The sequence below is a fragment of the Danio rerio genome, chromosome 4 (genome assembly GCF_049306965.1).
Source record: "Danio rerio strain Tuebingen ecotype United States chromosome 4, GRCz12tu, whole genome shotgun sequence".
NCBI classification, from domain to species: domain Eukaryota; kingdom Metazoa; phylum Chordata; class Actinopteri; order Cypriniformes; family Danionidae; genus Danio; species Danio rerio.
In genome coordinates this window covers 65425723-65440205 of record NC_133179.1, presented here as the reverse complement: position 1 = coordinate 65440205, position 14483 = coordinate 65425723, and the positions used below count along the sequence as shown (strand labels likewise).

Sequence of the window (14483 nt, the reverse complement as noted above, 5' to 3'; positions counted from 1 at the left end):
CTATAACTGCATCTGGATATCGGCATGTAAATGTGTTCAGGTCAAGACTGTTATCAAACGTGTGAAATTTGAAGCAGATTGGATCATGCATGCCTGAGTTATAACGACTTCCTGTTTTGTGGCGAATCGTCAAAGTTTGCGAGGCCGCCACGGACACGCCCATCGACGAAAACTCTAAAGCTTCGCAATTTAACATCGCTCAGGCCTTTAGATGACAAAACCCAATTTTGGTGTCGATCGGATAAAATCCCTAGGAGGAGTTCGTTAAAGTACAACGCCTGGAAATGGCAAAAACGCCACTTTTTCGCCGCAGGAAGTTAAAAATATCCGACTTCCTGTTGGGTTTGAGATATGGCTCCAAGAGACTTTTTCGTATGTTTTGGCATGTTTGAGGTGTGTGTCAATTTTCGTGCATGTGCGTGATTCGTGGATCGGGGGCTCGTCCGTTTAATTTTTCTAGGTGGCGCTGTCGAGTCATTTTGCCACGCCCACTTCCGAAGCCCTTAACAAACGTAAATTTTCGCCACTTCTGAGGCGTGTGCAAAGTTGCGTGAGTTTTCGGGCATGTTTAGCCCCTCTAAATCGCGATTCATTGGAGAGAAGAATAATAATAATAATAATAATAATAATAATAATAATAAACGGAGCAATTCCAATAGGGCCTACGCACCGTTTCGGTGCTCGGTCCCTAATAATAAACATAGCAATTCCAATAGGGCCTACGCACCGTTTCGGTGCTCGGTCCCTAATAATAAACGGAGCAATTCCAATAGGGCCTTGCACCGTTCGGTGCTCGGTCCCTAATAAACGGAGCAATTCCAATAGGGCCTACGCACCGTTTCGGTGCTCGGTCCCTAAAAACGGAGCAATTCCAATAGGGCCTTGCACCGTTCGGTGCTCGGTCCCTAATAAAAAACGGAGCAATTCCAATAGGGCCTACGCACCGTTTCGGTGCTCGGTCCCTAATAATAAACGGAGCAATTCCAATAGGGCCTACGCACCGTTTCGGTGCTCGGTCCCTAATAATAATAATAAACGGAGCAATTCCAATAGGGCCTACGCACCGTTTCGGTGCTCGGTCCCTAATAAACGGAGCAATTCCAATAGGGCCTTGCACCGTTCGGTGCTCGGTCCCTAATAATAATAATAATAATAATAAAAAACGGAGCAATTCCAATAGGGCCTACGCACCGTTTCGGTGCTCGGTCCCTAATAAACGGAGCAATTCCAATAGGGCATACGCACCGTTTCGGTGCTCGGTCCCTAATAAACGGAGCAATTCCAATAGGGCCTTGCACCGTTCTGTGCTCGGTCCCTAATAACAGTCCAAAAACTAGTGCACTTAAATCTATGTGTTATAGAAAATTATTAAATACAAAATGTAAAAAGAGGAAAATTAACAAAACATTTAGCTGAAATTTAGTAGTTTTTTTTTTTTTTAGCAATATTTAGCTTGAATTTAATTGCATTATCTTTTAATTTCTGAATATGTTTGGTGTCTAAAATATGATGTTCATAAATAAATCAGTTTAATAAATGTGTTCTGTTTAAATGCAGCAGAATACACTGCCTATATTGACTGAGAAATGGAGGAAAATATAGATTTTCAGAATGGGCTGTCCTCCATTATGCTGAGCGCTGTATGTGACTTATACAGCCGCACATATAATATATATTTGAAATGGTGTAAAACGTGTTCGCCAAACTCTCTTGTGCATTAATCCAGCATTTAATAATCATTTCTGAATGAGTCTGAGAGATCAGATTTAAACATGAAAAACAATTACTGTAAATCTAAATCATATTTGAAGAGCTTTAAAGGGTCACGAAACACCAAAACACATTTTTTGAGCTGTTGACAGTCGTATATGTGTCCCACACTGCTAAAAACACTATTAGGACACCTATATTTCACTAAAAAGTGTAAACTGGTTGTTTTTGCGTTATTTTAAGCAAATTCGTACTTCCTGTTTGAAACAAATTTTTGAAGCTGCGTCACGGTCATGACATAATAGCGTGTATTCCAGCGTGCAGACTGGACGTCTGTGCCAGAGTGAGTCTTATTACGTCTTATAGTGTGTTGCATTAATGCATGAGTAAGGCTTGGGTCAAACCAATCAGCGCACTCTATTGTGCAACTTCATTAATATTCATTACTATCACCGTGTTTTCAGGACAGAGACGCCACGTTGTGTTAGCAAAACAAGCGTGAAGTGTTGCTTTTATAGTTTGCTGCAGTTAAGTTTCGTTTTCATATTCTCTCTGTGAGAGCTCAGACTCACGTGTGGATTACAGTGTACGCGACGCGCGACAACAATAACTTACGTGTCCAAGGAGGATTATTGTTTACCTGAGAGCTGTTCTCATCTGCAAACGCTGGGATCTGGAATCGTTTGTAGTATTCTCTTCATAAAGACGCGGCTCTAGTTGCTGGTGATTGTCCTGTCTCTACAGATTTGGTAAGTGAGCGACCAGTGCTCTTTGTTTATTCAGTTTGTTCGTATCTAACAAACTATTGCACAGAGTGTAAACACGTTAGCACCACAACAGAACTTTAACCTCGTGTAGGGTTTTTACCGCATTTAGTGACCGGAATAACACGCGCGGCTTTCTGACACTACCTGTCGTGTGCATCTAAGTTTCTGGGAAATGCAGAGGGTTTTTTTCTCTCATTCGCCGTGCGGTATAAAACATTGCATGAAAAATGCACGCTTAGAGCAGCTCCTCGAATCAAATATCTCGTGTGTCGCGAGGGGCGTGAATGAATTCCCTGAATGAAATTGCCAAACTGCAGTTAAAGTCCACCATTTAATAATTTGGCTAATAATTCGACTACAGATGTCCATGTAGGTTAAACACTATCACATTCTCCTGTATGTATGTGTATGTGTGTGTGTGTGTGTATTTTGACTCTGAAACTCGCGCGTGCCCAAATCGACACTCCCACACCCTCCCACTTTAGTTCCTCCGACACTCCCCCCTAAACAGAGCTGGACACGCCCACTTTTCTGACTTTTTCCAAAGAAGAGGTGTGAAAACACCCTGCTGAAACGAGGGGGTTTCATGGCCCTTTAATATAGATTTCACTAATAGTTGCAGTCTCAGTTCACTGTTTGAAAACTTTACCAGGTTGTGTCTGTCTGTGGGTGTCAACATTCAACAATTCTGTGTGAACAGCCCTTAAATATTACTAGATGTGGAGCCCAAATGTGCTGGGGTAATATTTTATTTATATTGATATAAACTTCTACAGATGATGTCGAGTCCTTGTTGAGTGTGTGTGTGTGTGTTTGCTGATGTGATCAATATGGAGAGCTGATCAGGATGTGTGTGTTCATCACTGCTGTTGACATGAGCAGAAACAGCAGTCAGCATCTTCACAACACAAAGAGATGTGTGATTGTCCAACTGTGTGATGTGGACTATTGCTGTGTTTGTAGATTGTCTGGCTGTATGGTGACAGAGGAAGGCTGTGGTTTTCTGTCTTCAGCTCTGACTTCAAACCCCTCACACCTGAGAGAGCTGGATCTGAGCTACAATCATCCAGGAGATTCAGGAGTCAAGCTGCTCTCTGAACAACTGGAGGATCCAAACTACACACTGGACAAACTCAAGTATGTGGAGCAGCACTGGCCTTGTTTATTGTGAATACAGATACTTTGATACTTCACTGCTTTTCTAGTGTCCAGATATGAATCAAAGCTGTTAAATATGTCAGTGCACTGGGGCAGTTCTCACATTAAGCATGATATTATATCTCATATTAACACTGTACAGTTTCAGCATTGTAGTTGAGCAGTGAAACTTGTTCTCTACATTTCTGCTGAAGAACTGTACAGTATCAGCTCAGAGATGTGTGTGTACTGTTCTCCAAATAACGTCCTGTGTATACTTTAACAGCAAGTTAAACTCTCCCTCATGAACTTCACAGACACAGAATGTCCTTTATCACACTTTAATAAGGGCGGAGTAAAACTATAAACAGGAAGAAAATAAACAATATCAATTTACATTCACAATGTGGACATAACAAAGATGTTTCTGCACTGTTAGAAAAAAGGGTACGGTTGGGGTACATTTGTGAACACTTGGGGTACAAATGGTGAAGTTGTACCCTCAATGGTTCAAAGTAGCACCCTAAGATACTTATATGTACCATTTAAGGGTAAAAATGGTACAAATATGTTCCCAACAGTCAAAGGGTCCATGTTTGGGCCATTTAAGGCCAAAAGAAAGGTACAATCACTTGTGTGAAAAAGGAGCAAGGCAACGTGTATGAAATGGTCCTTCATTTATGTTATGACCCAGATAGCAAAATACACTCGGGCCAGTTCCGGCTAGATTGTCGCCTGCCGGAGACTTACCCCTCGGCCCAACTTCGGCTGCCGGACTCGGGCCGGATGCCTGTGGACTCACTGCCCGATTCCGGCCCGAATCAAGCGGGCCAGATGCGGCGGCCGTAAGCGAGCCGACGCTGCGCATCCGCGCCGGAATCGGCGCGAGGGTAATGTGCGCTGCGGCCCGGAGCTGGCGCGACTCCGTATTTATACACCTTATAAAACCTTTTGGTATTACATTGGTACTTGATATATGGTATTACAACCATTTGAATTTATATAACAGCAAACACAGGCTATAATGTAAACACAAAGTGTAAGCACTGCGTTTAACCTTTGAATAAAGTGCAAACTGCATACATATTCTGTAACGAAAATAATCAGACAAATGACAAAATAAATAAATGTTAAACGTTTATTGATTGCAAGAAAAAAATAGTACTAAAATTTTATAAATAATTTTGTAGTGCACAAGAATATCAATATAAAAACAACAATAAAACAACACATTAAAGACACACAGAAAGATTTAAACAAAAAATCTAAAAATTACACACAAACACAGATGTTTTTAAAACAACCCTGTTTTCCCAATAGACTTCAATTAAAAATTAGTAAAAAACAGCTTAATTTTATATAAACCTAAATATAGAAACCAATTTAAGATATAGCAAGAAACATCTTAAAATACCAATGACAATCCGTAAAATATCAAAGTCAAACTTGTAAAAAGTACTGCAGAATTCTGAAGAAACATCTTGAAACATTTTTTAATAAAACATTAAAATAATAATAAACAAACAAACAAATATATTTACATAATTGCAGAAGTATAAAGTCAAACTTATTTTTAAATAAACTTGAACAAAATCAATTGCACAAACAGCAAGACATGAGTGAGATGATTATACATTTCATATATATACACGTCTTGTGCAATTTTATATTTATAATTTTATTTGTATTACGTTTATTAAAAATGTATCAAGATGTTTCTTCAGAATTTGGCGCACACATACATACATACATACATACATACCGTACATATATATACACACACACACACACATATATATACACACACATATATATATATATATATATATATATATATATATATATATATATATATATATATATATATATATATATATACATGCATATATATATATATATATATATATATATATATATATATAAATGCAAATGAAAGAAACAAATTGTTCAAGTATCAGGGAACATCCTAATACACTTAAAATGTTGTTTAAAAAATAAAACAAAATAGTGATGTAGACATTTGACACATTAGCTTTATCTTCTTTCTTCCTCCATCCCTGTCAGGGGCAAGTTGTAGCTACCTTGTAATGCATTTTTCCACTTCTTTATCAGTGGCGTGGTATGGACATTTGTCCTCACTCCATCTGTGATTAAAAGATAAACAGATAATTAGTAGTGAACAAGTACTAATGTAAAAAAAAAAAAAAAAGAAAAATTAGGAAAAAAGTAGGCTACCTACGAAGCAAAAAAAACAATAAAAAAAACAAATAAACTTAAAACACTTTGAAATAAGCAAGAGCTTGAACTTACCAGTTTCTTCATTTGTTCAGGCTGCTCCTTTAGTTGATTTTCAAGCTTTTCCAAATCAAATTGGCCAAAGGAAGGTCAAATGTGTTTACATCTGGAATTTCATCACGTCTGTTTTGGTTTTGTGAGAATCAGGCCCAGCTGCTGCTTTATGACGTTGCATGATTTTAAAACTTCAGTCAGTCGTGCTAAAAAAGAAAAATAACAGATTAGTATAAACCAACCTGTAGCTTATTCTCATACAACTTCTGTAAATACAACAGTGGGTTAGACACTGCTGATATTCTCTAGTTGATCTTTACTTTCTAGCTGCATTAAACCTTAACAAATTTAGTGATGTCTTCAATTCTTACAAAAACATCACGAGATGCAATAAGTTCTGTCTTGATCTCAAACTGCACTAGAACAAAGACTGTAAATGTTCATAGGTGTACTGCAGGAGTGTCCAAACTTTTTGGGCCGAGGGGCAGATGCAAAAAAACAAACGTTGTCGCGGGCCAAATTTTACATACATCACAGACACGTGTGTGTGTGTATATATAAATATATATATATATATATATATATATATATATATATATATATATATATATATATATACACACAGTTGAAGTCAGAATTGTTAGCCCCCCTAAATTATTAGCCACCGTTTATTTTTTCCCCAATTTCTGTTTAACAGAGAGTTAAACATTTTTTTCCACACATGTCTAAACATATTAGTTTTAGTAACTCATTTCTAATAACTGATTTATTTTATCTTTGCCATGATGACAGTAAATAATATTTGACTAGATATTTTCAAGACACTTCTATACAGCTTAAAGTGACATTTAAAGGCTTAACTAGGTTAATCAAGTTAACTAGTCAAGTTAAGGTAATTAGGCAAGTTATTTTATAACAATGGTTTGTTCTGAAGACTTAAGGGGCTAATAATTTTGACCTTAAAATGGTTCATAAAAAAATTTAAACCGCTTTTTATTCTAGCCGAAATAAAACATAAGTCTTTCTCCAAAAGAAAAAATATTATCAGACATATTGTAAAAATGTTCTTGCTCTGTTAAACATCATTTGGGAAATATTTAAAAAAGAAGAAATAAATCAATGAGGGGCTAATAATTCAGACTTCAACTGTGTGTAGATAGATAGACAGACAGACAGACAGACAGACAGACAGACAGATTTTTTTTGTATAGCGGGCCAGATTCTATTGATATTTATAAAGCCTCGCGGGCCGCAGATGGCCCGCGGGCCGTAGTTTGGACACGCCTGGTGTACTGGAATGTACAGTATCTGTGCATCTTGATGGTGGTCTTAAGATTTCTGCCATCGTCATTGATGGTGATGGTACTTGTGGTGCTGCATTGATTTCTGAAATCTTCATACCTGCCTTTTATCCAGCCTCTTTGTTCCAAGTAATTTTTCTTCATCACGGTATAGATGTGTCTATACTGTCCCTTAATCAGATACATTTACAAATCAAAACATCACTTTAGTATAGTGCCAGGGCAAAACTCACAGGTTGTAATAGATCAATGACATAATGTTGACAGTATGTGTTTAAAATAATTGCAAACAAACTGTTCTGTCTTTAGATGTATGACAGACGATCATCATCCTCATCTGTCTACCAGTCAGAAATCACAGTTGCGTGTGGATGTTTGAGTCGAGCTTCCTCATATGCATCTATAATAAAACATCACATTGTTGTTAACCTCCCGTAAAGAAAAAGTTCAAATCTTGAAATACTATCAAAGTTAATTAATGCATATAATACCTATAGTGTAAATAATCAGTACACAGAAGGTTGCACAAGATTTATTCGGAGATTCATGCAGAGTGACAGCCTTATGAATCTGAGACATCGATTTGTAAGATGGTCAAGCACATGCATTATTCTGTACCCATGAAGATTAACCTACCATTGTGAAAAATGTTTGATGATGATAGCCAATAACAATAGACCATTTCAGCTGTTTGTGAAGCAATTAGTAATGTAATGTCTGAAAAGCTCAATCTATGTTGAAAATGTATCAGCAGTTTACAGCTTATAATGGACTTTTAGCACACAACTATAACATGCCTATTCACGTTCAAAAGAGTGTGCCATTGACTTCTTTGGTCGTGATGTACTGCAAAATGATCTCACTAACCTTTGTTAAACAAGAACAATAAGACTTAACCAACAAATATTGTTACCCATTCATTTAAATCAGAATTTATCACTGTCAATAACATAAAAAAAACATCAAAATCTGCTTTAAGACGTTCAGTTTTACATTAACTGACCATTACAGCTTGAACAAAAGATATAATTGATTCACATAGGCTAACACATATGAATTAAAGTGCATAGTAATATATTTCTCTTGGATAATTTAAAGAGAATAGTAAACAGTCGAGTTTCGATCACTTTTCGTGACTAACTGCATAGAGGTAAAGTTGGTTTTATATTCGCACATTCGAACTTTCCACTTAATAATTTAGTTTCATAAAAGTATTATTTGCAAACTCTAAACAGTGAAATCACATTGGCAGCCAATGACTATCATAGTACAACATTGTTCACAGTCAAATAAACAGTGTTAATGTTGATTTCAAGTCATACTGGCATGCTAATTCCGACCGAATATTCAAAGTAACATGGTAAACAATATAGAGACTTCTAAATGAACGAATGTGCGAATGTAAAATCAACTTTACCTTAATACTAACTGCATAAACAAGATAAACAATAATATTTTATTAATCCAAAACGATTAGTTTTTATTTACACATAATCACAGAATTAATACTGTTGGATAAGTATACGCCTGTACAAAGATTTTTTTCAACATCCACGGTACTTTATAATGTTAAATCAGGAAAAAAACACGTTTTGCCATGTTAGTTAATGGATTCGTCTACAGAAACTTTCTTTAACGCAAAGTTGGCATAAACACAAATTCGTTTCATGTTTCTTTAAAATAATTAAAATAGTTTTCAGTTACTACACACGTTACAATCTAACATTGTGTAAAAGGAAAAGGAACTTTCAGACGTGTTTGTAACTGTTAGCGTTAGCATACATTAGCTCCAGTCGTGTTTCTTAAAGCAAGTTACATTTCGTATCAAACTGTTTTAAATTACTAAACGCTGTTACAACCAAACACTGTGGAGATGTTTTAAGCTCTAAATTTGCTAATTATACAGTACACAAGCAGTAAAAAGCTTACCTTTCTGACCGGAATCCTCGTGAAATGTCTGAAAAACCAAACTTTTTCTTCTTGTGATCTTTGTGCCATGGTGGTTGACAACCAGCTTTTTGGAGCATTACCGCCACCGTCTGGATTGGAGTTTGGATCAGGAGTTTAGTAACGCATGTGTTTATTATGAAACCAACTTCTGCTTAAAAAAAAAACTGTCAGCACAGGAGCGTGCTATCTCAAAAATAAGCGAATTTTACATAGTTTTTCTCTAGATGACATGTATAATCTATTTATAAATAATACTGTTTTGTTTGCGTCTAAACATTGCGACCATCCACACTAAATATTCTTTTTTTTTTTTTTTTTTTTTTGCTATCGTACCATGAATATTTTCTCAAATTATCATTACACGTTGAGCTAACAGATTACTAGATAAAATAAGAACTTAATCGGTTGCCATCAGCCGAGTCCTTGCCAGAAGCGGCCAGGACTCTACAGACAGACTCGAGCCGGATATGGTTGACCGGAATCGGGCCAGTGCTTTACAGCCGCATCACAACCGCATGTGCGCGAGCGAGCTGCGGGCCGCACTCGGCCCGGATAACACTCGCCGATGCCGAGTCGGAGCCGGAGGCGCCGGAGGGCAGCCGAGCTCGGGCCGATTACTGCCTGCTATCTGGGAAGTTGTTGGTTATTTGGAAGAAATGCACAAAAACTGTACATTATAAATTAAATTATTTAATTATATAAACATGGCCTTATAAATATTATAAATTAATATTTTTGATTTAAGAAAATGTTAACATAAATCCCCCTAAATGTAAAGTGAAATGGCTTATTATACACAGACCTTTCTTTGATTATCAGATTTAATAAACTACTAGAATGGACATACAAGTATAAAGTAGATATATACAATAGGAATTAAAGGTAACCAGCTTGGTAAACAAAGACAGAGTACAACATTGTAGCATTAATAAATAAATTAATTAATAAAACAATTATAAAACGTAACAGAATAATACTGCCAAAATAATACAGCTGAGAACAAATAATAGATTTAAAAGACCAAAAGCTGGCCGTTAGATATACACAAAATGTATTAAATATAATGTTTTAACTACAAGGGGGAGATTGAATCCAGTGGCAGATCCGAGATTGACTGGCCGAAGTAAATGCTGCTGTCGGCGGGGGAGAGAATCATAAAGCTCCCGCTGACAGAGTCCGCTTTCACTGAAGCACATTGTCAAAGAAGCGCTGTCTTTTTAAATAAACTGCCGATTCGAGTTTAAAACAACTACATTCTCGCCTGAAATACTCTTAAAACTACATTTTGAGACACATTAGATGAATTTTTTTTAAACTTGCGGGTCTGCACAGCGGGGGATTGTCCATTGACTTTCGCTTAGCATTAGCAGGCAGCCAGCAGATTTGAATTCGTGTTGTCTAATAGGATTTTGCCCGCGCCGTGCATTCATAATGCGAGCTGATTACGTGCGACGGTTAATCTCCAGCTGTTGCACTGTTCTGACGCTCTTCTCACCGCCGATGAAGGATGGACCTGAAGGACTCAAAGAAGCTGGAATACGCTCGTGAAGACGAAGCACAGACATTTGCAGGTACGTTTAATGTTAAATAACTTATTGTAAATATCCGTTGGGTCATATTCAATTCATAATTGACGTTACTTTGCCTTGTGTATGTAACTTCATTATGATTACCGTCGAGTTACCTGCCGCGTGAGGGGACCCTTTTGTAATTTAAGGTTGACCAGAAATGAAAATATGATTTTTCACATAACCTGGCCATGAGACAGAGCTCAAGACGCTGAAAAAACAGCGGTGAAACGTCCAGAGAAACAGTTCAAACACATTTCGTTTTGTTTGGATAATGTTGTTAAGCCTTTATTGCATACGTTATTTATAAATTCAGAATTTTCTCAGTGTTGGGAAGCTAACGTTAACGTTCATGCTAACGTTCATGTTTACTCAGGAGAGGAGTGAAGTGAATGCCTGTCCCCTTTATGTCTGAAACAATATAATTTTAGTTTTTTAGTTTATGCATATCTCAACCCACGTTCATTTATAGAAGTTGTATTTTGTAACGTTACATATTTAAATAACGTTATAAACGGATGTTCAAGAGAGTCCTAATCATCTGTCGTGTCAGATCGAGGTGCAGGTCTTTATCAAACATTTGAGTTGCTAATTTTAAGCTTTTTTTTTGTTTGCTGTTAACCAAGTTCACACCGATCATGATTTTTTTTTATTTCAGAAAATGAAGTGGACAAGGAAGCAGTAGTGTAATAACGTAAGTATTTAGTATTTTGTCTTTCATCTGTTTGTTAATAATTATATATATATATATATATATATATATATATATATATATATATATATATATATATATATATATATATATATATATGTGTGTGTGTGTGTGTGTGTGTACTTTTTCCCTAGGAATTCATTGTGCAGTCTTAAATTTAAAGAGCCCATATTATGGTTTTTTGAAAATTCCCCTCCATGTAGTGTGTAACACAGCTCTAAGTGAAGTGAAGTATTCAGCTAAGGCTTAAATCTGTAAGAATACAGTGTTTAAAACGGTTGATTCATCTATAAAAGAGTCGACTCATAGTGCTTCAAACGAGTCGCCTTGATACCGATTCATTAGGTGTTTCGCCATGACGTACGAACGAAACCAAGTTATTCACGTGCACGCGCAAACCCGGGAGATTTCAAACCTGAGGCCCCGCCCTCTGACGCAGAAACCCAGACACACACACACAAACACAAGCACACCCACAAACACACGCACACCCACAACAACACGCACACAAACATGCCGGTCGATTGAAGTCACACTGCAGATGGATATTATATTGAGTCTCTACCCAAAGATGAAACATCAGCATTATAACCAAGCAGTTGAAAAGTACTGGAAGCTACATGCTACAAAGAATACTTCATCTGAGTTTGTTAAAGGAAGGATCAGTAAAGAGTAACTTACTGATGGATGTCAGGATGGGTTTCTTCCTCCATTTCTCAAGTGTAAGTACGTGCGATTAAAGTTGCCTCGCTGACTCTAGCTTGCAAATGTATTTAGTTGTGATTTGTTACTTGTAACCGCGTGTACTGTATCAGGTTAACTGGCTATATTCTCTTATCGCGTGCAAAGTCACGTTAAAAATGCGACGCGTGCTGCTTTGTTTATGGAGCTCCGTGCTAGAGTTCTGCTCCCGCGATTTATTCGGAAATTTATTCCGAATAAATAATAATAAATTTCCGAATAAATCGCGGGAGCGGTCGGTAACGGGTTTAATTTGGGACGGGAGCGGGCTGTCTAGCAATATCACGGATATTGCTATGCGAATGAGAGAGAGAGTCTGCTTGGTGCTTGTGTGTGTGTGTGTGTGTGTGTGTGTGTGTTAGTGCGCACGCGCGCGTATGAGAGAGAGAGAGAGAGAGCGCGAGAGAGCGAGCAAACGAGCTTTGTGTGCTTGGTGCTGTGTTTATACAGACAGCTTGGCTGTCTGGACTGTATAGCTGGGTGATTTTTGGTCCCCCGCTCTAGCGGGATCGGGCGCGGCAGGCAGAAAACGGAGCGGGTTCTTAGGCTAAAACCTGGCGGGTGCGGGCGGAAGCGGGAGCGTTGTCGTCCGGAGGTGTGTGTGTGTGTTTTTGTGTGTGTGTGGCAGCTAAAATCCACGCCTACACTATCGAGCGTGTATGAACTGTGATTACTTTTATATTGCTGATTAGCTGTTGGCCATTTCACTCTCTGACTGAAGGCAGTCGACCAATCGCGACAGACTGTCATCGGTCCAATCAGAGCAGATTAGCTTCGCGCTAAGGAGGGGTTTGGGAACAAATGAATCACTGGACGATTCATACGGGAGTCGCTGGGATAATTAGGTAAAAATAAATGCAGATTATAAGACCATGACAGTGTTTTTTGACTTTGCATGCATATTAGACTGTTGTTGCAGACCCTTACAACCAAGATATGACCCTATTTCATGTATAATATGGGCACTTTAATCTCCCCTTTTTCTATGAACTGTAAAGTGAAGTGTTAAAGTTATATTTGAATTTTTATGATTGTCATTTTTGACTTATATTTGATCCAATAGGTGATTCCTGCAATTGGTGAGGATGCATCATCTTTTGAGAATAATACGAATGTCCTGTGTATCCAGTGAAATAAGGTGTGTGACCCTTTATTAAAAACACCCTTGTCAGTGAGATCCCACATTTTAAATCAGTTCTCAGTTTAAATTAAATGTTTAATGTCAGTATAAGCCAAAGTGTAGGATCAAATGACTATTATAAATGTTATGACTATTGTAAAAATATTTTAATTTTCAAGCTTTGTGGTGAACATATGTGCATTCAAGCTTACAACTATTTGTACAGTGATAACTAAAGGGAAATGGCAACAAAGAATATTAGATATAGTTTTTATTTAAAGTGAATCACTAATTTCCTTTTTGTTTATTATAGTCATGGTAAACCTGACTGAATGCATTCATCAACCATCTCCAACCAAGTCAGAGCTTCAAGGACAGCTTGTGCTAAAGGTGCCTGAGCTTGATTAAGAAAAAAAGCATCTCCACTGGCCAAAGTCTACAAAAAAGCAGGAGAATAGAAGTTTGCAGATGATCTAACAGGTATTAACATAAAACTTACATAATAATAATTTTGCTAGATCAAACCTTTATTTCTTGGATGGGATCATTAAGTGCCTTTTCAAGCTGCATTTAGAAAGGTTAAACTCATAGGCCTTATATACAAACCCTTTATATAGAGAACATGTCTCAATTTTTTTCTTTAAAAAATGTAATTCATAAAAATACATAAAATATCTTTTATTCAGCATTTGCTAAACATTCCAATATTTTTTTTCTTTATTTTAAAAACGGGTCCTTTTATATTAAAAATATATTTAAGAGTACTTTGTTAATTTTTTGTCTTTATTTTATTTTAAGGTTGTGCAGTGGGTAGCACGATCGCCTCACATCAAGAAGGTTGCTGGTTCGTGACTCGGCTGGGTCAGTTGGCATTTCTGTGTGGAGTTTGCATGTTCTCCCCATGTTGACGTGGGTTTCCTCCAGGTGCTGCGGTTTCCTCCACAAGTCCAAGTCCAACAAGTCCAAAGACGTGCTACAGGTGAATTGGGTAAGCTAAATTGGCCATATGTATGTGTGTGAATAAGTGTGTATGGGTGTTTTCCAGTGATGGGTTGCAGCTAGAAGGGCATCCGCTGCGTAAAACGCGTGCTAGATAAGTTGGCGGTTCATTCCGCTGTGGCGACCCCAGATTAATAAAGGGACTGAGTCGAAAATAAAATAAATAAATGGATGATTTTATTTTACAAT

At 37.4% G+C, this 14483-nt stretch overlaps 2 protein-coding genes and 1 long non-coding RNA gene across 3 annotated transcripts in view; 2 read left to right on the top strand and 1 right to left on the bottom strand.

Moving 5' to 3' along the window:
* LOC110439389 (NACHT, LRR and PYD domains-containing protein 3) overlaps positions 1–14483 on the top strand; it is a 440964-nt gene that overhangs the window by 95711 nt on the left and 330770 nt on the right. The gene's annotated exons all lie outside the window — the stretch shown is intronic.
* LOC141381898 (uncharacterized) overlaps positions 1–14483 on the bottom strand; it is a 45052-nt gene that overhangs the window by 19186 nt on the left and 11383 nt on the right. The gene's annotated exons all lie outside the window — the stretch shown is intronic.
* The window catches only part of LOC137490822 (NLR family CARD domain-containing protein 3-like), an 84486-nt gene that overhangs the window by 63446 nt on the left and 6557 nt on the right, over positions 1–14483 (top strand). Inside the window, exon 9 of the mRNA XM_073948267.1 lies at positions 3441–3614. Within this exon, the coding sequence (XP_073804368.1) occupies positions 3441–3614 (174 nt within the window). The remainder of the gene's footprint in view (positions 1–3440; positions 3615–14483) is intronic.